The 25,693-nt window shown below is 42.0% G+C and overlaps 2 protein-coding genes across 2 annotated transcripts; both read left to right on the top strand.

Annotated features, from left to right (window-relative positions):
* Nucleotides 1-365: 365 nt before the first annotated feature.
* Nucleotides 366-1,097, top strand: LOC138902088 (uncharacterized). The gene has a single exon (XM_070189899.1). The coding sequence runs from the start codon at nt 366-368 to the stop codon at nt 1,095-1,097; it is 732 nt and encodes a 243-aa protein (XP_070046000.1).
* Nucleotides 1,098-9,925: 8,828 nt separating this feature from the next.
* On the top strand, nt 9,926-10,582 carry LOC138902087 (uncharacterized). The gene is made up of 2 exons (XM_070189898.1): nt 9,926-10,324; nt 10,481-10,582. The coding sequence occupies exons 1-2, from the start codon at nt 9,926-9,928 to the stop codon at nt 10,580-10,582; spliced, it is 501 nt and encodes a 166-aa protein (XP_070045999.1).
* Nucleotides 10,583-25,693: the final 15,111 nt, after the last annotated feature.

The following is a 25,693-nucleotide window of genomic DNA, read 5'->3' as shown; positions in this document are numbered from 1 at the left end:
AGATCGAAGAAATGATATCAAAAGAGATCTCGCGGCCTCACAACCAAAGAGGAAACGACATCTCCCATATGTCAGAACCACCGCTACATCCTCATTCCGCCATGAAGAAGGCCCATCCCGGTCAAGAATAGGGACTCACTGGAATGAGAGAGGTATCCCCCATTTACTATTCGCTCATAATTTTTGCGTGTCACCTACAGAGATAGTCTATGCCTTGGGAGAAGCTCGGACCGAAGGTGAAATGGCCATAAAAGATGAGGTCAGACCTGAATACCAGAAAAGCAGATGCCCTCTGCGAGTTCCAACAAGAGCGAGGACACAAAACCGAAGATTGCATCGCCCTAAGACAGGAGGTCGTAAACACGATGCGACAGGGATACCTCAAAGAATTGTTGAGCGATCGAGCAAGGACCAATTTTTTCAAGGGATGTGAACAACATAAAGGACCGTCAAAATCGCCATCGCAAGCCCGCACCATCCACATGATCATCGGAGGTGGGGATGACGCTTCCATCAACAGTGTGAAGTTAACCACAACCTGCAAGCTTAAACGGTCGATCACCCATGAACGGTATGATGAACTCGAAGAAAGTATCATCTTTGATAAATCAGATACCAACGGTTTGGCTTTCCCTCACTATGATGCTCTTGTTATCACTTTACAAATTTTAGATACCGGCGTAAGACGGATTATGGTAGACGATGGGAGCGGCACGTGTATTATCCATCCTCGAGTACTTGCACAAATGAAACTCGAGGACAAGATAGTGCCACGTTGCATCAAACTAACAGGCTTTAACAATGCAGTTGAGCGAATATCTGGCGAGGTTACACTCCCCGTCCTAGCGGGTGGCATCACTCTGGAAACCACATTCCACATCATGGACCAGGACACAACATACAACTCCATAATAGGGCGATCACGGATACACACCATGAGAGATATCCCCTCCAGCTTGTACCAAGTCATCAAATTCCTAACTCCATGGGGAATATTCAGTACACGAGGGGAGCAACACACATCCCAGGAATGCTACCGCATCACCTTAGATTGTACAGCCACCCAACAAACAAAGGATAAAGAGAAAGAGGCATAGCAATCAACAGGGTTGAGGTCAGTATGCGATGACATCGAGGACGTCATCAGAGAACCCGATATGGTCGAGGCCGCAGGATGGACCATAGAGGACCTCGACCCCGTTCAATTAGACAGCAACGACCACAGCAAAAAAGCTTACATCGGCTGCAAACTTCAGGAACCAAGTAAGTTTTATGAATTTTTAACAGAAACACGGACTTGTTTGCTTTTAGCCATGCAGATATGCCAGGCATCCGAAAGGAGATCGCCACGCACAAATCAAACGTCGATCCACTCTACCCCCGGTTAGGTAGGTTAGGCGTAAGTTCGACTCCACAATTAATGACGCAATACGCGAAGAAGTGGAAAAATTGTTGGAAAATGGCTCTGACAGGGAGTCGAAGTACCCCCAATGGGTCGCCAACGTAGTCATGGTGAAAAATAAGAACGTAAAATGGCGGATGTGCATAGATTTCACTAACCTGAACAAAGCTTTCCCCAAGGATTCATTTCCATTACCCCATATTGACCAACTCATTGACGCAACAGCCGGGCACGAGCTACTAAGTTTCTTGGATGCCTACTCGGACTATAATCAGATCCTCATGGAGAAAGAGGACCAGGAAAAAACCACCTTCATCACCCACCAGGGGACGTACTGCTATAGAGTCATGCCCTTCAGACTGAAAAATACGGGGGCAACTTACCAAAGGTTGGTGACGAAGATGTTCAAAGACCAACTCGGTAAAATGATAGAAGTCTACATAGACGACATGCTGGTCAAATCCAAAAGGAAAGAAGATCACATCAACCACTTGAGAGAAGCCTTCGGCATACTCAGGCAATACGGCATGAACCTGAACCCCGAAAAATATGCATTCGGCGTGGCCTCAAGAAAACTCTTGGGTTTCCTAGTGTCGCAGAGAGGTACCGAGGTCAATCCCGACCAAATCAAGGCCATCGAAGGGATACCAGAGCACTTGACCAACAAAAAACAAGTCCAAAAGTTGACTGGCCGTATCGCCGCCCTTTTGAGGTTCATTTCACGATCCTCTTATAGGTGCTATAAGTTCTTCGGCGTACTCAAAAAGGAGAATGACCTCCATTAGACCCCTGAGTGCATCGAAACCCTGAAGGAGTTAAAGGTATACTTGTCATCGCCACCATTGCTTTCAAAACTAGAATCGGGACAGCCCATCTTCATCTATCTCGCCATGTCCGAAGTAGCTGTGAGCGCGGTCCTGCTCCAAGAAAATAAAGGTACGCAATCCCTCATTTATCACATTAGCAAAACAGTAGTCAACACCGAGACAAGATACCCCCATCTCGAAAAACTGGCTCTGGCCTTGGTCGTAGCTTCACGAAAGCTTAGACCATTGTAGGCATATAAATTTTATTGAAATTAAATTCATAAAATAATTTGGACTAAATTTTAAATTCAAGATATATTAGTTCAAATAAATTTATTGGGCTAATATAATTGGATTAATTATAAGTACAAAATATATGGATTAAATAAATAAATCTTAATCCTTTGGGCTAGTCTATTTAGTTGGGCTACAAATGATGAACCCGCTTCATTAGGCCCAATATGGCATCTTCCTAGAGGCCCAATTTGGTGCCATGTGTCAAATGACGTGGCATGCCAAGTCAAACAGAAGAGCCAATGAGATCATGCCACGAGTCAAAATGACAAGGCATGTCAAGTCAAATTAAAAGGTCAATGAAATCGCGCCACATGTGCAAGTGACATGTTCTGGCAAATCAAATGCGGCCTTGTCACATCGCAATCTGATTGTTTGGAAAGAGTTTATTCTCATCACAACACTTCCCTCCTACAACTATAAATAGGGGTCTTCATAACTCAGAAAAGGACATCAAAAGTTATAACAAGAAGACACAAGGGAGCTTACGGATCAAAGGTCACAATTCTCTACAAACTGCAAGTGTTCAAGCATTCAAGCACTTCAACACAAATTTCAAGTATTCAAGATCAAGAACAAAGTCAAATTAAATACAAGGCATTCAAGATCAAGGCTACTTGTTCGTGATACAATTCGTGGCAACGATCAGAGTGTTCGCGATGGATAAATCAAATTAAAATTCAAGATCAAGCTCAAAGGCCCTTGAATTTATATTGGAAAAGTAGAATCAGAGGAATCATAGAGATTGTAACACACAAATTACTTGAAATCAAATACTACGATTGTTGTAATATTTTTCGATCTCGGTTATTTTTGACGCAATTTTATTGTCTACAAATTCTGGCATGCCCAGTGGAACAATCTCTACCTCTCATCTCTCCTTTTCGATCACCAAGATTCAAGAACGTCGAAATGTCTTCAAAAAAAAAATCAACTCCAGATCAACTTCCACGAAAGCTGCTAATTCCAAGTTTTATGCTGATGTGGAAAACATCCTCAATAGATTTGGGCCAGTTACAAGGAGCAAAGTAAGCTCTTTAGGACAACAAACACTTCAAGTGTAGTCCGCATCAACCTCTGTTGTCGGATCTTCATCCTCAAAAAGAACAAGATCCTCTACAAGCGCGACCCAAAAAGGGAACGATGTCACCGAAAGGATCGAAAAGGTTCTTTCTCAACTTAGTTTATCTAAGTCCAAGAAACCTTTCATGCAAGTCAATAATGATGACTTGAGCGTTGGATCTCCTCTAGTCTCCATTAATGTGACCTATAAGCTCTATCCCAATAATGTATATTATTTTTCATCCTCGATGGCGATCATGCAAGCAATGGTTATTGAAACTTCTACTGTAGAAGAACAACTTGCAAATTTGACGAAAGCAGTTGAAAGCCTATCAAAACGCGCGCAAGATCAAGATGCTAAACTTTCCAAGTTAACAAATACAATGGATAGCATAGTAGAGGGAGAATTCACACAAACACCTTTAAATATGCAAAGATCACAAGAGAAAGAAGACTCATCTGAAAAGCAAGCAACGACAACCAATGAGATTCAAGTCTCCGCTGAAGGTCTGATTCCCGTTGAGAAATTAAAGGACTTCATCATGGAGGCTATCAAATATAAGCCTGAGTCGTCCAAATAATCTCTCACATATGCAAAGCCGTACACACAAAGAATCGATAACTTGAAGATGTATGTTGGTTATCAACCTCCTAAGTTGTAACAATTCGACGGCAAGGGAAATTCGAGACAACATGTAGCACACTTTGTTGAAACTTGCAAAAATGCTGGAACGTATGGCGGTTATCTTGTCAAACAGTTTTTGCGATATCTCAAAGGTAATGCATTCGATTGGTACACTGATCTCGAATATGGTTCCATCGATAGTTGGGAGCAATTAGAGCAAGAATTTCTGAATCGTTTCTATAGCACATGACGCATCGTAAGCATGATTGAACTTACAAACTCTCATCAATGAAAGGATGAGCTAGTTATTAACTTTATCAACCGCTGGAGGAGCTTAAGCCTCAACTGCAAATACCGCCTTAGCGAAACTTCTAGCATCGAAATGTGCATTGAAGGAATGCGTTGGGGTCTTCGCTATATCTTGCAAGGCATAAAGCCCAAAATATTTTAAGAACTAGCAACTCGTGCTCATGATATGGAACTAAGTATGTCCCCAAGTGGAGACCAAGAGCTACCTGTCTTTGAGCCTTACGACGAAGAAGAAGAAGAAGAAGAAGAACAAGAAGGCGAGGATGAGGGCAAGTTTTCATTCCAAAATGAAACCGAAGAGTATATGCATGTCACTATGCTCCTTAACGCATGAGCCTAAATGGCAAGTTATAATGCTCCTTAATGCACGAGCCTAAACTGCAAGTTATAATGCTCCTCAACGCACGAGCTTAAACTACAAGTTATAATGCTCCTTAACGCACGAGCCTAAACTGCAAGTTATAATGCTCCTCAACGCACGAGCTTAAACTGCAAGTTATAATTCTCCTCAATGCACGAGCCTAAACTGCAGGTTATAATGCTTCTTGGCACATGAGCCTATATTATATGTCACGAAACTCCCCAAATTTGAACTAAATCTTTAAGATTTTAAAGATCTTCAAATTCGACCAAAGTGTTCAAGTTGTAAAGCTCTTCAAATTCGAGCAAAGTGTTCAAGTTGCAAAGATCTTCAAATTTGAGCAAAGACTCAAGTAAAAAAAAACTCTTCAAAGTCAAGCAAACATGTCAAGTCACAAAGCTTTTCAAATTCAAGCAAAGACTCAAGTCGAAAGCTCTCCAAAATCGATCAAAGACTTCAAGTCGCAAAGCTCTTCAAATTCAAGCCGAACTTCAAGTTGTGATGCTCTTAAAATTTGAGCTATCTTCAAGTTACTATGCTCCTTGACGTACGAGCCTAAACTCCATGTTCCTACACTCCTGGCCCGCAATAGTATAAATTGTGTACGACCCCAAAAAAAAGTCCGCTAGGTTGAAAACCTCGAAAGAGGCGGCCTAGGCAAAAGTTAGGACATAAAAAATAAAAAAATAAAAAAAATAATCACCCATTTTGAACTACGGTATGACTTGATCATCTTCACCGAGGTACATAGGTAGCTTAGAGTTTCATTCTTAGTTCTGTCGCATAAGTTCAAAAGATACATATTGCCCCAATCGTTGTCCAAATGAAGTATGGTGGAAGTAATTCATTCAACCAACACTTAAAAATCGGGTTGAAATATCATTATTCTGTTGAACTTTGGATCTCATATGACTTATATGGGGCAATCCTCCATGGTAAACCAGTGTCTTCAATGGGACGATTATAGTCTCTTAGGAGGCTACCAAGTATTTGCACTAAAGTTCAGGGATCGCTATATCTTCATGTTTGCCAAATCATTAAGTCCGCTGATCTTCAAGGTCGTTGCTCTTCAAGTTGAAATATTTAAGCCCTCCGAATCTTCAAGTTGAAGTCTTCTAGTCCGTCGGTCTTCAAGTTGAAGTCCTCAAATTTGCCGGTCTTCAAGTTGAATTGTTTAAGCCCTCCAAGTCTTCAAGTTGAAGTCTTCAAATCTGCTAATTTTTCAAGTTGAAGTTTTAAAGTCCACCACTCTTCAGGTTGAAGCGTCAAAGTCTGTTGAATCTTCAAGTCCATCAAATCCTCAAGTTTGTTGGTCTTCAAGTTGAAGTATGCAAAGTCCGCCAAATCTTCAAAGTTCGCAAAATGTTCAAGTCGATGTCGTCAAGTCCACCAAGTCTTCGAGGTGAAGTTTTCTAGTCTTCCAAATCTTAAGGTGGATATTTAAGTCCCTTTGCACCTTAAGTTGGCCTCTTCGTGGGTTTGTCCTTAAAAGGAATTATAACTCTCCAATCTTAAGTTGGACGTTTAAGTTCCTTTGCACCCTAAGTTGACCTCTTTATGGATTTATTTGTCTATATACTGATGTGGATTTGTTCGTCTATATGGTGATATAGATTTGTCCGTCTATACGGTGATATGAATTTGTCCGTCTATATAGTGGTGTGGAATTGTCCATCTATACGGTGATGTGAATTTGTCCGTCTATATGGTGATATAGATTTGTCCGTCTATACGGTGATGTGGATCTGTCCGTCTATATGGTGATACAGACTTGTCTGTCTATATAGTGATGTGGATTCGTCCATTTATATGATGATATGGATTTGTCTGTCTATATGGTGATACGGATTTGTACGTCTATATAGTGATGTGGATTTGTCCGTCTATATGGTGATATGGATTTGTCCGTCTATATAGTGATGTGGATTTGTCAGTCTATATGGTGATGTTGATTTGTCCGTCTATATGGTGATGTGGATTTGTCCGTCTATATGGTGATGTTGATTTGTCCGTCTATATGGTGATGTGGATTTGTCCGTCTATATGGTGATGTGGATTTGTCCGTCTATATGGCGATATGGATTTGTCATCTATGTATTGTGATGTATTTGTCCTATATGTTGCGAGGAATTTAGCCTTCTATATGTTGTTGAGGATTTGACATCTACATGCTGTGATGGATTTATCTTTCTATGGGACGTCATGGAATTGCTCGTCAACTTGGCACTCAACGACTCTTCTTTTCTTAGCCTAAAAAAAAAAAAAGAACAAAAGAAAGCGTAGAACAAAAGAAAGAATTTACCTTAGCCGTGAGTGCTCCCTAACCGTAGCTTATGAATGTTACAACTGATGCCAATTGAATGAAAATCACGTCGTTATTTATAGAGCTTCCAAAGACGGGTGTTGAAGAGTTAATATTGATGTGGGATTGGTGGTTATCAATGCTGAAGAAGGACTAGGTATTCTATTCCTAGTTCATTCTTTTTAAAGCAAATATGGCATTAGGCATGTTGCCTAGTACCTATATTACATTAAAATGCCCCAATGGGTTCAATTGTTACAAGAATAGCAAATAAAGAAAATACAAAGTCTACGTATTACATGTGTAATGTTGCGTAGCTGTAAACTAGTTATTACGAAAGATCTACCATATGTATCCACACACCACTTGCAAAAACTCCGAAGTAGCACCTACAAAGCTCTCACCAGCCACCAATTTTTGCACAGTAAAGAAGGCATCAATAAATACAATTTTGCCACACCACAACAATGAGAGTGTCGTTAAAACTGTAGCGTAGAGGATGCTGAATTGTGAAAGTCCAAGCAAGAAGAATTTTTAAAAATTCTGCACCATCAGAATACTATTAGTTCCGAAACCAAGTGCTGCAGCTGAAAATATAGACAAGAACATATTTGAAAAATTAGTGTAACAGTTGCTGGTTATGCAACTGGCCAGCACGTTCCTATCTGATGAAATACCATTCCCAGAATGAGCAAAGTACGATGCTAATACCACTAGGAAATGATACCACAGCAGGTAGTGCATAGGTTCAACCCATGCTATTGAACCTAAGCATTTTGAGCTCCAGTAATGTAACTTCTTTAAATTTCCCTTTGAATGATATGAATGAAACCTTCCAATTTACTATTCTGAACTTCCCAATGTTGCATGAATAAACCCATGTTGCAGCCTTATCAGTCATCTTGAAATTAAAACCTGGATAATGTTGTAGTTAAACAGCCGGATCCCATGTGTGACAGGTGGTTGTGTTTTGGATAGGCCTTTGGAATATGAATAGCATTATCCTGTAGTATGTCTCACTCTATTTTTGCAGAGTTGAACAGCTTGGTAGTGCCTCTGCCTTTTCAGATTCAAACATGATTATCTTGAGTGACAATCGGTCAACCATTTGCTTATCAGATCTGTTACGTAGCTCACAAGGACACCACCAGAATGAGCACGATAACATGCTAATAACACGGGTAGATCTCTTAGTAAAACATAGCAACAGTAAGTAAATACAAATGAGGAAGCATCTGTCATTTTGTTAAGATTGTTATCCTAATTCAATTGGAAAAGCTACTTGCGGTGAAAAAATTTTCCAACACATTTGGAGTTGGACAAACCATTATCCAAGTAATACCTACCGTAGCTTTTAACTTCTAATAGGATCTATAAAGAGTCCAAGTAAAATACAAAAGAATTGTCCTATGTGTATTGGGAGGCTTATCCTTTATCAATATTAAATAATTGATCAAAGAAAGGTGACACTAAGTTTATTAGTGAGACAGTCACGTGAAGTTATACAGAAGGCTAACATCTTCATAAGTTCCATTCTTCTTAAGTTACAACTACACGTGAGGAGATCGACTGAGCATTTATAAGAAATCAATCAATGAAGTGTAATAATTGCTTTTTATATACTTCAAGTTTTGTCTTCAAAGCTCGACAAGTCTACACCGGACAAATCTTGAAGTAGGGGCATTTGTAGGCATATAAATTTTATTGAAATTAAATTCATAAAATAATTTGGACTAAATTTTAAATTCAAGATATATTAGTTCAAATAAATTTATTGGGCTAATATAATTGGATTAATTATAAGTTCAAAATATATGGATTAAATAAATAAATCCTTATCTATTGGGCTAGTCCATTTAGTTGGGCTACAAATGATGAGCCCACTTCATTAGGCACAATATGCCATCTTCCTAGAGGCCCAGTTTGGTGCCACGTGTCAAATGACGTGGCACGCCAAGTTAAACAGAAGAGCCAATGGGATCATGCCACGTGTCAAAATGACAAGGCGTACCATGTCAAATTAAAAGGTCAATGAAATCGCGCCACGTGTGCAAGTGGCATGTTCTCGCAAATCAAATGCGGCCTTATCACACCGCAATCTAATTGTTCGGAAAGAGTTTGTTCTCATCACAACTCTTCCCTCCTACAACTATAAATAAGGGTCTTCATAACTCAGAAAAGGACATCAGAAGTTATAACAAGAAGACACAAGGGAGCTCGTGGATCAAAGGCCGCAATTCTCTGCAAACTGCAAGTGTTCAAGCATTCAAGCACTTCAACACAAATTTCAAGTATTCAAGATCTAGAACGAAGTCAAATTAAATACAAGGCGTTCAAGATCAAGGCTACTTGTTCGTGATACAATTCGCGGCAATAATGAAAGTGTTCGCGACGGATAAATCAAATTCAAATTCAAGATCAAGCTCAAAGGCCCTTGAATTTATATTGAAAAAGTAGAATCAGAGGAATCATAGAGATTGTAACACATAAATTACTTGAAATCAAATACTACGATTGTTGCAATATTTTTCGATCTCGATTATTTTCTTGACGCAATTTTATTGTCAACAACCATATTTCAAATGCCACCACATCTCGGTCGTCACGACTTTCCCCTTAAGAAGCATTTTGCATAAACCCGAGCTATCGGACAGGTTGGCCAAATGGGCCATCGAACTGAGCGAGCACGATATTATATATCGGGCGCGAACGGCGATAAAGTCACAGGTCCTCGCAGACTGTCGCCGACTTCAGTGCAAGAATAATGCCCGAAGTCGAAAAAGAAGTCGTCCACGCTTCTCACCAAACACAAGACCTCTGGATCCTATACACTGATGGCGCGTCTAACGGGTCGGGATCTGGGCTGGGACTCGTACTCGAAGTCCCAACAGGCGAAGTGATTCGCCAGTACATAAGATGCATGGACATGACTAACAACGAGGCCGAGTATGAGGCTGTAATTGCAGGACTAAGACTAATACTCAAACATGGGGCGAAGCAGCTAAAACTGTGCTGCGATTCTCAACTCGTGGTCAACCAAGTCACAGGGACTTTCCAAATCAAGGAGCAAAGGTTACAAAAGTACCAGACTGAAATCTGCAAGCTTCTACCCGAGTTTGACCAATGTCAACTCGACCAGATCCCCCGAGCACAGAACACTGAGGTGAATGGCCTCGCCAAACTAGTCATAGCCACCAAAAACATCACAACCGGAGAAAGAAATGTGGTCCACCTCCTCAACTCATCGATAGATCAAATCGAGGTAAGAACCATAAACCTGACTTGGGACTGGCGCAATTGTATTGTTACATATTTGCAGGATGGTGTACTCCCTAATGATAAAAAAAAGGGCCAAGAAGCTGTGAATGCAAGCAGAAAGATACAGCATCATTCACAACGACATGTACAAGAGGACATATAGCGGCCCTCTGGCGAAATGCTTAGGCCCAAATCAGACGCGGCGCGTCCTTGAAGAAGTATATGAAGGCCACTGTGGATCTCACTCCGATAATCGAGCTTTGGTCAGATGCCTCATACGGGTAGGGTATTACTGGCCCACCATGAAAAAGGAGGCCGCGGATTTCGTGAGAAAATGCGAGCAATGCCAGAAGTATGCCCAATGATCCACCAAGCAGGCGAACACCTACACTCAGTAACTTCCCCTTGACCGTTCATCAAATGGGGAATGGACATTGTGGGTCCCCCTCCAGGCAGGACGAGGTGATATACGATTTCATTTAACTGACTATTTCTCCAAATGGGTAGAAGCAGGAGCATTCGCCCAAATACGCGAACATGACTAAGGTACGACAACGGACCTCAGTTTGCGGGAAAAAAGGTCGCTGAGTTTTTTGAAAAATGGCACATCAAAAGAATACTCTCAACGCCATACCACCCTGCGGGCAACGGGCAAGAGGAATCCTCCAATAAGTCGATACTGAATATCATGAAGAATAAACTCGAAGACGCCAAAGGATTGTGGCCGGAAATATTACCAAAAGTACTCTGGGCCTACAGAACAACGCCAAAGATGAGCACAGGAGAGACACCATACTCATTAGTCTATAGGATTGATACAGTAATACCAGTCGAGGTCGGGGAGCCAAGTCTAAGGTACTCCCATGAAAGCAGACCCCGAAACGACGACAGCAGAAGGCAGGAGCTCGACAAAGTCGAGGAACGAAGAGATATGGCCTACGTAAGAATGGTCGCCCAAAAGCAACAAGCAGACCGCTATTATAACAAAAAGACAAAGATCAGGCCACTCAAAGTCGAGGACTATGCGCTTAAAGCTAAAACACAAGCGAGCAAAGACCCACGGTAAGGCAAACTAGGAACGAATTGGGACGGCCCGTACAAAATCACGGCAACAGCGAACAAAGGGTCATTCCAACTAGAAACGATGGAAGGAAAGCGACTACCAAACAACTGGAATATTACACACCTCAAGTACTTCAACTTCTAAAAGATGAAGCGCCCTCCCCCCCCTCCCCCCTCCCAAAGTCGTACTTTTTTTCCCTCACTTGAATTTTGTCCCAATTAGGTTTTCTCGAGGAGGTTTTTAACGAGACGACGAAGGGAACACTTCAAGATTGAAGTGTGCACAAACGAAGGCACTGGACGGCTAGTTCATTGCTCGACCTCTCAATACTTTTCCAGGTCGACCAATGAAGGGACTAGATAGACTAGGACTGGGACTGAAATGCCAGCCAGTGCCCGGAAAATATGTAAATATCTCCAAGTGTATGAACAAAGCACAAATACATTAAGTTTATTTCTGTTCTCTCTAAGCATAGGTTACTTTCGACCTCATTCGAATCAACACCTAATCGGCACTCGGCCATAATTAAGAATAGGTTACATTCGACCTCGTTCGAATCAACACCTAATCGGCCCTCAGCCACAACTAAGCATAGGTTACATTCGACCTCGTTCGAATCAACATCTAATTGGCCCTCGGCCATAACTAAGCATAGGTTACATTCGACCTCGTTTGAATCAACACCTAATCGGCCCTCGGCCATAACTAAGCATAGGTTACATTCGACCTCGTTCGAATCAATACCAAATCGGCCCTAGGCCATAACTAAATATAGGTTACATTCGACCTCGTTCGAATCAATACCTAATTGGCCCTCGACCATAAACAAACATATGATATGTTCGACCTCGTTCGAACTAACGTCCACTGGCCCCCGACCATGATCAAACCTAAGTTTGTTTCGACCTCGTTCGACCCCACTCGAACTAGATTATTACTACCAAGAAAACCAAGGCAACTAAGCAACAAAATCAAAAAGCATACAAACCCAAACAGAAGAAAAAAGGATCGGGTACAAATAACGAAACTTGTATTTCATACTTAGAATATATTTTACAAAGGCTTGAGAAGATGTCTACCAAAAATCGCACAAGTCTGTGGCAACACAAAAGAAGGAAAATAAAAGCTGCTAATCGTCGCCTGGCCTAGACGCATCATCGGCCTGGTCGCTTAGACTGTTGTCGTCCGCCCCTTCGCCATCACCATCGCCATCAGGATACTCATCTTCATACCAGGCGTCCTCTTCAATCCGATCCATGCCCGCATCCTACTTGTTGTCACCGGCCTCCAGTTTAGCAGGATCATAACCACATGTGACCCGAGCTCCACGTGCCTTAACACGAGCATCCTCGAGGACGGCTTCTGAAACGGTTCCTGCCTTCATCAAATCTCTGAATATATCCAGCTGGGCCTCGGCATGAACCCACTCCTCGTATAAATCTTGAGGAACATCAGGGAAGTTAGAAACACAGGAAGATGATGGTCGAGCCAATAATTGTGCTTTCTCGGCCTCCAGAGCGGCGACCCGATCACAAAGGCCAGAAGCCTCTTTCTATAATTCTCCAATTCGTTCATCAAGCCGCTCTTCTCTAAGTCTGGCCGTCTCCAAGGCATTTTCTTGCTCGGCTTGGAGAACACGGATGACAATATCCAAAGCCTCAATCTTCCTCATAACCCCCAACTGAGCTAACTCCGCCTTCTCGAGATCTGCTGCCTTCTCAGCGACCTCGTCCCTTAAAGCATCGGCTTTCAATTCAAACTCCTCGAGCTCAGCGCGCAACTAGAGGACTTGGGCTTGGAGATCGCCGCACTGGGCCTCGACCCCTCTACTAACCTCCAGCTCCTCCTCTTTGTCCCTTAGAGACCCCTCGAGAACACTGCATTTTTCAATGACCTTCACCAGCTCGTCATCTTTTTCCTTCAGCTCATCTCTGAGAGCTCGAAAGTTGACGCCTTCGCCAAATCGCCTACAAATCTCGCGATACTTACCGCGGTACTCACGGTATTTTCTCTCCATCTTCAGAAAATAGATTTACGCCTCTCCTCTCTTCGGGCGCTTTCAATTTCCAAAATCACAGTCAAAAAGAAAGAGAAAAAGAAAACGAAGAGTAAGAACGAAACAAACTTTGAGCTCGACAAACAAAAATGAGAGGGATTAAAAAGCTTACCCTAAGAGCGAGGCCGGCTATGCTCCTAGATAAGGTAGCATCCTTCAGTTTTTCAAGGGTTTTACCCTCCACATCAGAACATAGGGGACCAAAAGAAGAGACCACGTCCTTCGTGTCAACCAACAAATCTCGATCCATGGGGATCGCAATAGTACGTCTACATCAGAGCCCGTCTCATAACCATCCTCGGCTACACACTTTCCTTTAATGTCGGCCATCGAATAAGGATCCTCGGCCGGTCGCGAGGCCGATGGCTCATCCCGCCGCAAGTTATCAGGGACTCTCGTTGACGACCCTTCAGCTTCTATCATGGTTTCAGGAAGAGGCATACCCTCTGCGGCTTCAGTCGATGGCAGAACCACGGGAAATAACTCGGTGTCATCTTCAAGCTCTATGGTCGTCGTTTCTCATATGACAAAATCGCTCATCACTAAACCCACCACTTGGATAACCCCTTTGCCGACATCCACCGATCTCCTCTTGCGGGGAACCAAACTACCATCACTCGGCGACGATTCCTCTTCCTCGTCCTCTTCTACCAGATGAAGCAAAGGAGAAGTCGGAAGCTCCATTGTTAATGTATCCGCGAGCGCAGAAGAAGACGGTACGAAAGCAACAATAGGTATGGTCGACGAACGAGAAGGCTTGGCCGCAGTGGAAGAACGAATAGAAGCAGAAGACTGAGCAGGCCTAGCCTCGGTCACAGCAGGAATAGACTCCAAAGAAGAAGCGGCTTTCCTCTTGAGAAACGTAGGAGGAGGAGCCCTCGGCCTCCTTGAAGACCCTCAAAAGTTTCATCACCACCAATAATGAACCATAGCGTGCAAGCAACCACGTGGTCAAAAGAGAACTAAAAATAATAGACAAACTCACCGACCAAGGAAGAAGCATGCCCGAACCTCTTGAGAAAGCCCGGCCACTCACGAATCCCCATCGTGTGAGGCAGAATCTGGCCAACCCTATCGAAAATGTCTTCGACCAAAGGAAGAGGCGCGGCTTTGGTTGTACAAGGAAGAGAGAATGTTAGAACCCACGACCAGAAACAAACAAATCAAGTACTTTTCACAAAAGACGAGTACTTATGAGCGCGATTCCAGGTCTCAGGAAAGCCGTCCGAGTTGGCTACCAAGTCCCCAGTTCTGATGAAGAAGTAGTTGAGCTAGAATTAACGATTCGATTTATCGTCCATCTTCACCACCAAGCATTTACTTCCTCGGTGATGAAGATACAACATCGTCCCCCTATAAAGCTAGGGGTGAAAATATGCATCAGATGGCGGAGTGTGACCTCGACTCCGGTCAGCTCAGCAAATTTTGAGAGCATCCTGATAAGCTTATATATGTACTGAGAGAGTTGGGCTGGACAGACACCGTAATAGCGGCAAAATTCCTCCGCCAATGGGAGAAGGGGGACAGTATAACTGACCTGGAAAGGATACGCATAAAATGCATAATATCCAGGGCGGTGGATTTGCACCACGTCGCGCCCTGCTGGGATCGGATCGATGTGGGCAGGGATATTGAATTTTTCAATAAACTCGGTCAGATCGACCCCTCCCATCATTGATTCTGAGATTTCAAGTTCACCTTCGGGCGCCTTCGAGAAATCAGACCTGACTTTCTCACTACGAGGGATTATCCTCCACCGTAGGAATGTTCTCTTCCTCTATGGCGATAGAAACCCTATCAGCGTGGAGGGGTATAAGTACCGCCAAAGGGGTAGGATCAATTTCCATACCAGAAACAGAGGATACCTTAGACATGTTGATCAAGGGAAGATGTTCGAACAAGGAAATGTTAGAAGCAGCGAGAATCACTAAAACCAGTAAGAAATTCCAAACAATGGAAGAAGAAGAAGATACAGAGTTTGTTGGGTGCAAGAGGTTTCGTAAATGTTGGAATATTACACACACACCCCTATTGTCCCGACCCGAAATTCCCACCTTCGGAACCGTAATGGCGCCTAACATTTCACTTGCTAGGCAAGCCAATGTTAGAATAATATTAGCCATTTTTAAATAATTTTTAAATTAATTAATAACAAAGAAACAAATGAGGAAATAAAGTCTGAAATAAAGTGAATAATCCATAATAATAGCGATGTCTAAATACCATCCCAGAACTGATGTCACAAGTGCACGAGCTTCTAGAAAAATACAAATAAGGGTCTGAAATAAAAATAAAGTTGTTAGAAAGAAAGCACACAGCTAAGATAAAGTATAAGGAGACTTCAGAACTGCGAACGCCATGTAGTTATACCTCAAGTCTCCTGCGAATAGCTGAATCCGAGAAAATCTACTATACGTCGTTGGGACAAACTCCAGTATCTGCACAAGATCTGCAGAGTGTAGTATGAGTACAACCGACCCCATGTACCCAGTAAGTACCGAGCCTAACCTCGATGAAGTAGTGACGAGGCTAAGGCATGTCACTTACATTAACCTGTACAGAATAATAATAATAACAACAATAATAGAAATAAAACAGGTAACACAATTCAACAAATGAAGCCAACTCGGCAGTCATAACCAATTATTATTTCAATTAGTTTCCGTTGCGGCGTGCAACCCGATCCCACAATATATTCATATTTAATTTCGCTGCGGCGTGCAACTCGATCCCACAATATATTCATTTTCATTTCTATTGCAGCGTGCAGTCCGATCCTTAATATATCTTTTCAATCAATTCTGTTGCGGCGTGCAACCCGCTCCTTCAATATATTCATTTCAATCAATTCTGTTGCGGCGTGTAACCCGCTCCTCCATTATATTCATTTCAATCAACTCCGTTGCGGCGTGCAACCCGCTCCTCAAATAATATAATTTACTAATTCTTATAAAAGAAATTTCTTCAATAAATGCAATAATTAATATAAAATTATAAGACAACAAGCATACAGTAATTATGATGTATTTAGAAATAAGTGATGACAAGTAACAATTAATTATGGAAATTAAGAAGGAAATAAGCAATTTAATAATTAGTATGCTAAATGTCAAGTAGCTATTAAGTCACATAAATCAAATAAGCATGTAGCAATTATAGCATGGATTCAAGCCATAATATTGAGCAAAGAATATGAGAAAAACAATTAATATAAAAATTAATTCATGATTTAAAATAACTTATAATTTACAAATAATTATGCAAACAATTAATTTGATGACGTATAGACACTCGTCACCTCGCCTATACATCGTTCACATGAATTTCACATAACAAATAATTCAAGGGTTCTATTCTCTCAATTCAAGGTTAGTCACGACACTTACCATGCTTCGCAACCAATTTCAAGATTCTAATAAACCTTTGCCTCGCGAATTCGTGTCCGAAAGTTTCAAATCTAGTCACAAATAATTCAATATACTCAACACGAATCGTAGGAATTAATTCCATATGAATTTACTAATTTTTCGGATTAAAATCCGATATTCATTTTAAAAATTGACAGTGAAACCCACGTCTCAGATCCCCGAAAAACTCACGAAATCCGAACACCCGTTTCGACACGATTTCAACCATACAAAAATTATCGAATTCCGACATCGGATTGACCTTCAAATCAAAAATTTTGTTTTTGGAAAGTTTAAAAAAAAATTACAATTTTCTTCCATCTAAATCCAAAATAAATGATGAATATAGACATGGATTTATGAAATATAATCACTATATGATAAAGAACACTTCCCTAGTTCAAAATCGTAAAAAACTCCTTTGAAATCGCCCCTAGACCGACCTCTAATGGAGGGTTTGTGAAAAATGGGAAAAATCCCGTTTTTGGTCTGTTTTAATCACTGGCGTCAGGCCTTCTTCGCGTTCGCGAAGGGCCTGTCGCTTTCGCGATGTACAGCAGCCCAAGTGGCCTTCGCGTTCGCGAGATACCCTTCGTGTTCGCGAAGGCTTACACCCACCAGCCTACGCGTTCGCGAAGAGTATTGATCAATTCCCCTCCCCCAGGTACGCAATAATAATAATAACAATAATAATAGAAATAAAACAGGTAACATAATTCAACAGTTGAAGCCAACTCGGCAATCATAACCAATTATTATTTCAATCAGTTTCCGTTGCGGCGTGCAACTCGATCCCACAATATATTCATATTCAATTCTGTTGCGACGTGCAACCCGATCCCACAATATATTCATTTTCATTTATGTTGCGGCATGCAACTCGATCCTCAATATATCTTTTCAATCAATTCTGTTGCGGCGTGCAACCGCTTCTACAATATATTCATTTAAATCAATTATGTTGCGGCATGTAACCCACTACTCCAATATATTCATTTCAATCAACTTTGTTGCGGCGTGCAACCCGCTCCTCAAATAATATAATTTACCAATTCTTATTTTAAAAAGAAATTCAATAAATGCAATAATTAATATGAAATTATAAGACAACAAGCATACAGTAATTATGATGTATTTAGAAATAAGTGATGATAAGTAACAATTAATTGTAAAAATTAAGGAGGAAATAGACAATTTAAAAATTAGTATGCTAAATGTCAAGTAGAAATTATGTCACACAAATCAAATAAGCATGTAGCAATTATAGCATAGATTCAAGGCATAATATTGAGCAAGGAATATGAGAGAAACAATTAATATAAAAATTAATTCATGATTTAAAATAATTTATGATTTTCAAATAATTATGCAAACAATTAATTTGACGACGTATAGACACTCGTCACCTCGCCTATACGTCGTTCATATGAATTTCACATAACAAATAATTCAAGGGTTCTATTCCCTCAAGTCAAGGTTAGCCACGACACTTACCACGCTTCGCAACCAATTTCAAGATTCCAATAAACCTTTATCTCGCAAATTCGTGTCTGAAAGTTTCAAATCTAGTCACAAACAATTCAATATACTCAACACGAATCGTAGGAATTAATTACATATGAATTTACTAATTTTTCGGATTAAAATCCGAAATTCATTTTAAAAATCGACAGTGGGACCCACATCTCGGATCCCGAAAAAATCACGAAATCCGAACACCCGTTCCAACACGATTTCAATCATACAAAAATTATCGAATTCCGACATCGGATTGACCTTCAAATCAAAAAATTTATTTTTGGAAAGTTTTACAAAAATTACAATTTTCTTCCATCTAAATCCAAAATAAATGATGAATATAGACATAGATTTATGAAATATAATCACTATATGATAAAGAACACTTACTCAGTTTGAAATCGTGAAAAACTCCTTTGAAATCGCCCCTAGACCGACCTCTAATGGAGGGTTTGTGAATAATGGGGAAAATCCCCCCGGGCCTTCTTCACGTTCGCGAAGGGCCTGTCGCGTTCGCGATGTGCAGCAGCCCAAGTGGCCTTCATGTTCACGAGATACCCGTCGCGTTCGCGAAGGCTTACACCCACCAGCCTACGCATTCGCGAGCCTTGTGTCGCATTCGCATAGGGTAAAATCCCACCCAGCCCAGTTCACTCTTCGCATTCGCGAGAGTGCTTTCACGAACACAAAGAAGGAAACCAGATGACAGCTGAAGCTAATGAAAAACTAGATTTTCTAAGTCCCAAACCACCCGTAGCCTATCCGAAATTCACCCGAGCTCTCGCGGATCCAAACCAAACATGCACACAAGTCCAAAAATATCATACGAACCTGCTCGCGTGATCAAAACACTAAAATAGCGCCTAGAACTATGAATCGGACACCAAACCAAATGAAATCTTCAAGAAAACTTTAGAACTTCTATTTTAACAACCGGACGACCGAATCACGTCAAACTAACTCCGTTTTTTACCAAATTTGACAGTCAAGTCATAAATATAGTAATGGGCCTATTCCGGATTCCAAAACCAAAATACGGACCCGGTATCAACAAAGTCAAACATTAGTCAAATCTCTTAAGTCATTAAACGTTTAAACTTCAAAATTTCGACAACAAGCGATAACTCGAGCTAAGGACCTCCGAATTCGATTTCGGGCATACGCCCAAGTTCCAAATCACGATACGGACCTACCGAAACTATCAAAAAACTGATCCGGGTCCGTTTGCTCAAAATATTGACCGAAGTCAACTCAGTTGAGTTTTAAAGCTCTATTTTCACATTTTAATCAATTTTTTTAGATAAAAACTTTCCAGAAAATTATACGTACATCGCATGCAAGTCGAGGAAAGCTAAATGGTGCTATTTGAGGTTTTATAACACATAAATAATATTAAAAATTAAAGATTACATATTGGTTCATCACATTCTCCACCTCTAAAACAAACGTTCGTCCTCGAATGGAATTAGAAAATTACCTGAGCTGGTGAAAAGGTATGGATATCTACTCCGCATGTGCGACTCGGACTCCCAGGTAGATGCTTCTACCGGTTGACCTCTCCATTGCACCCGAACTGAAGGATAACTCTTAGACCTCAACTGTCAGACCTGCCGGGCTAAAATAGCTACCGACTCTTCTTCATAAGTCAAATCTTTGTTCAATTGGACTGAGCATGGGACGGATCACCATGATATTTCCGGAGCATAGATACTTGAAACACCGGATGAACTACTGATAAACTAGGTGGTAGTGCAAGCCTGTAGGCTACTTTACCCACCCTTTCAAGAGTTTCAAAGGGTCCGATATACCTAGGGCTCAACTTGCCCTTCTTTCCAAATCTCATTAAACCTTTTTTAGGTGAAACCCGGAGCAATACTCTTTCTCCTGCCATGAATGCAATGTCATGAACTTTACGGTCGACATAACTCTTTTTCCTAGACTGAGCTGTGCGAAGTCAATCCTGAATAATCTTGACCTTATCCAAGGCATCCTGTACCAAATCAGTACCCAACAATCGAGCCTCTACCGGTTCAAACCAGCCAACTGGCGAATGACATCGCCTCCCGTATAATGCTTCATATGGAGCCATATAAATGCTCGACCGGTAACTGTTATTATAGGCAAACTCCACAAGTGGCAAGAACTGATCCCAAGAACCTCCAAAGTCGATAACACAAGTGCGAAGCATATATTCTAATATCTGAGTAGTGCGCTCTGACTGTCCGTCTGTCTGCAGTTGAAATGATGTATTCAACCCAACTTGCATACATAACTCACGTTGTACAGACCTCCAGAAGTGCGAGGTGAACTGCGTACCCCGATCTGAAATAATAGACACGGGCACACCATGAAGGCGGACAATCTTGCGGATATAACTCTCCGCTAACCGCTCTGAAGAATAGGTAACTGCTATTGGAATGAAATGTGCTGACTTGGTCAACTTGTCCACAATGACCCATACTATGTCAAACTTTCTCTAAGTTCGTGGGAATCCAACAACAAAATCCATAGTGATACGCTCCCACTTCCACTCAGGAATTTCTAACTTCTGAAGCAAACCACCGGGTCTCTGATACTCGTACTTAACTTGTTGACAATTCAAACACCGAGCTACATATGTAACTATATCCTTTTTCATTCTTCTTCACCAATAATGTTGCCGCAAATCTTGATACATTTTGGCGGCACCCGGATGAATAAAATACCGGGAACTATGGGCCTCTTCAAGAATTAATTCACGAAGCCAATCCATATTAGGAACACATATACGACCCTGCATCCGCAAAACTCCATCATCTCCCACAGCAACCTGTTTGGCATCACCATGCCGCACCGTGTCCTTAAGGACAAGCAAATAGGGATCATTATACTATCACTCTCTGATACGTTCATACAAGGAAGACCGAGCGACTGTGCAAGATAGAATCCGAATGGACTATGAAACATCTAACCTCACAAATTGATTGGCCAAAGTCTGAACATCGGCAGCTAATGGCCTCTCACCAACCGGAATATACGCAAGGCTGCCCATACTCACAGCATTTCTACTCAAAGCATCGGCCACCACATTGGCCTTTCCGGGGTGATACAAAATGGTGATATCACAGTCTTTCAACAGTTCCAACCATCTTTTCTACCTCAAATTGAGATCTTTTTGTTTGAACAGATATTATAGGCTACGATGATTAAGAAATACCTCACACGGGACACCGTAAAGGTAATGCCTCCAAATCTTCAGCGCATGAACAATGGCTGCCAATTCTAAGTGATGAACAGGGTAATTTTTCCCATGAACTTTCAACTGCCGCGACGCATATGCAATCACTCTGTCATCTTGCATTAATACTGCACCAAGCCCAATGCGAGATGCATCACAATACACCGTATAAGATCCTGAACCTGTGGGTAATACCATCACGGGCGACGTAGTCAAAGCAGTCTTAAGCTTCTGAAAGCTCAACTCACATTCATCTGACCATCTGAATGGGGCACCCTTCTGGGTCAATTTGGTCAGTGGGGATGCTAAGGATGAAAACCCCTCCACAAACCAGCGATAATAACCTGCCAAACCCAGGAAACTCCGGATCTCTGTAACTGAAGTAAGTCTAGGCCAATTCTGAACTGCCTCAATCTTCTTAGGATTCACTTTTATGCCTTCTGCCGATACAACGTGCCCCAAGAAGGGAACTGAGTCTAACCAAAATTCACATTTGGAAAATTTGGCATATAACTGATTATTTTTCAAAGTCTGAAGCACACTCCGAAGATGTTGCTCATGCTCCTCTCGACTGCTGGAGTAAATCAAGATATCATCAATGAATATGACCACAAAAGAATCCAGATAGGGCTTGAACACTCGGTTCATCAAATCCATAAATGTTGCTGGGACATTTGTCAACCCGAATGACATCACTAGAAATTCATAATGCCCATACCGAGTCCGAAAAGCTATCTTAGGGACATCAGATGCCTTAATCTTCAACTGATGATAGCCAGACCTCAAGTCAATCTTCGAAAATACCTTGGCACCTTGAAGTTGATCGAATAAGTCATCAATTTTGGCAATGGATACTTGTTCTTGATAGTAGCCTTGTTCAACTGCCGATAATCTATACACATCCGCATTGAACCGTCTTTCTTCTTCACAAACAACACTGGTGCACCCCAGGGCGAGACACTAGGTCTAATGAATCCCTGATCAAGAAAGTCTTGTAACTTGTCCTTCATTCTTTCAACTCCAGCGGGGCCATACGGTATGGTGGAATAAACATGGGCTGAGTATCCGGAGCCAAATCAATACAAAAGTCAATATCTCTGTCAGGTGGCATCCCCGACAAATCTGCAGGAAATACTTCTGGAAATTTACGAACAACTGGTACTGAGTCTATAGAAGGAACATCCGCACTGGGATCACGAATATAAGCCGAATAGGCTAGACACCCCTTCTCGACCATACACCAAGCCTTCATATAAGAAATAACCTTGCTGGTAGAATGACCAGGAATCTCTGTCCACTCTAATCGAGGCAACCCCGGCATGGCTAAGGACACCGTTTTGGCGTGACAATCCAATATAGCATGATAAGGCGACAGCTAATTCATACCCAAGATGGCATCAAAATCTACCATATCAAGAAATAGCAGATCCATGCTAGTCTCAAGAGTCCCAATAGTAACTACACATGAATGATAGATATGATCTACCACAACAGAATCTGCCACCGGTGTGGAAACACACACAGAAGCACTCAAAGAATCACGAGGCACAACCAAATATTAAGCAAAGTAGGAGGACACATAGGAATAAGTAGATCTTGGATCAAATAAAACTGAAGCATCTCTATGGAAAATTGGAACAATACTTGTGATCACAGCATCGGATGACTCGGCCTCAAGCCTAGCTGGAAAGGCATAAAATCAGGGCTGGGCCCCACCAGTCGGAGCTACATCTCTGGGACGGCCTCTAACTGGCTATCCTCCACCTCTAATAACCTGACCTCCACCTCTAGCTATCTGACCCTTGTCCCTAGTTGGCTGGGCGGGCAGTGGAGCAACCGGTGCCGGTATGATGGCACGAGAATCCTGCTGAGATGTGTTGCTCGACAACCTAGGGCAATACCTCCTGATATGACCAATGTTCCCACACTCATAATACCCATCTTGTTGTCATGGCTGCTGAAGCTGAAGCTGACCCGAACAGGTCGAATAGCCGCCATAGTGACTCTAGAGTGGTGGTGCACTGATAGGAGCTGGATGTGAACTAAATGTCAGCTGCCCAGAGTAAGGCATAATAAGACCATGACTCCCTGAAGAATCGTGAGATGCCTAAAGTGCTGAATAAAATAGCCTGGGAGGATGACCCCTACCATAAGTACCCTTGTGTCCAGATGAGGCACCTCTGAAATTACCTGAATGACGGGGCATTTTACCTCACACTGACCCTCTCTCATGTGAAAGAACCATCTTGATCCGTCTGGCGACATTAGCAGCCATCTGAAAAGAAATCTCACTCTCGGTCTCCTAAGCCATCTGTAGCTTGATAGGCTGAACGAGTCCATCAATGAACCTCCTCACCCTCTTTCTCTCGATAGGAAGCGGAAGAAGCGCATGATGGGCTAGATCCACAAAACGGGTCTCATACTGAGTGACTGACATACTTCCATGCTGGAGACGCTCAAACTGCTTGCAGTAATCCTCTCTCAATGTGATAGGGAGGAACTTCTCTAGAAAATAGCCGTAAGAACTGCTCCCAAGTAAGTGCAGGCGAACCAACTGGTCTAGTAAATATATAATTTCCACCACCTCTTGGCGGAACCAGTCATCTGAAACACAGCAAAATCAACCCCATTGCTTTCGACTATCCCCATGTTCTGCAATACTTCATAGCAGCGGTCAAGAAAATAATGTGGGTCCTCAGAAGGTGTACCACTGAAATGGATTTGAAATAGCTTGGTAAACTTGTCCAACCTCAACAAAGCCTCAAAAGACAAAGTAGGCCTTTCACCGGCCTGTGTGCAACAACTGGTTGAACTACCACAACTGGAGGGGCTATTGGAGCCTGATACTGGGGAGTTGTCTGCCCTGGAGCGGGAGTAGTGGGAGTTTGTGCTCCTCCCCCAACATGTGAGACATATGGTGCCACAGGAAATGTACCATTTTGGGCCACACCCTCCATAAGACTCATCAAATGGACTAGAGCGACCTGAAGCACTTGAGTAACAATGAACCCTTCTGGGACCTGAACTGGTCCAACAGATACAGTAAGAGCTGGAACCTCCACTCCCAAATCCACCTGAGGTTTTACAACAGGTGATGCTGCTCGAGCTCTAGATTGAGCTCTGCCTCTACCTCGGCCTCTGGCGCGACCTCGGCCTCGGCCTCTGCCCCTGGTCGTAGTTGCCACTTGGGGCTCTGGTCCCTGTCCGTTGGTAGATGTATTATGTGTTCTCACCATCTGGGAGAGAATAAGAGCATAATGGTTCAATCATCGATGATAGAATAAAATCGCACGATAGAATAAGAAAGAAGTGATATTGTTCCTAAACTTCATAGCCTCTGAGAGATAAGTACAGACGTCTCCGTACCGATCCTTCAGACTCTACTAAGCTTGCTCGTGACTCGTGAGACCTATGTAACCTAGTGCTCTAATACCAACTTGTCACGACCCGAAATTCCCACCTTCTTGACCGTGATGGCGCCTAACATTTCACTTGCTAGGCAAGCCAATGTTAGAATAATATTAGCCATTTTTAAACAATTTTTAAATTAATTAATAACAAATAAACAAATGCGAAAATAAAGTCTGAAATAAAGTGAATAATCCATAATAATTGCGATGTCTAAATACCATCTCAGAACTGGTGTCACAAGTGCACGAGCTTCTAAAATAATACAAATAAGGGTCTGAAATAAAAATAAAGTTGTCTGAAAGAAAGCACACAGCTAAGATAAAGTATAAGGGGACTTCAGAACTGCGAACGCCATGCAGTTATACCTCAAGTCTCCTGCGAATAGCTGGATCCGAGCAAATCTATTGTACGCCGCTGGGACCAACTTCGTTATCTACACAAGATGTGCAGAGTGTAGTATGAGTACAACCGACCCCATGTACCCAGTAAGTGCCGAGCCTAACCTCGACGAAGTAGTGACGAGGCTAAGGCATATCACTTACATTAACTTGTACGCAATAATAATAATAACAACAATAATAGAAATAAAACAGGTAACATAA

This window comes from Nicotiana tomentosiformis, chromosome 11, assembly GCF_000390325.3.
Source record: "Nicotiana tomentosiformis chromosome 11, ASM39032v3, whole genome shotgun sequence".
NCBI classification, from domain to species: domain Eukaryota; kingdom Viridiplantae; phylum Streptophyta; class Magnoliopsida; order Solanales; family Solanaceae; genus Nicotiana; species Nicotiana tomentosiformis.
The sequence above is the reverse complement of the archived record's forward strand: the minus strand, read 5'-3'. Positions and strand labels throughout refer to the sequence as shown.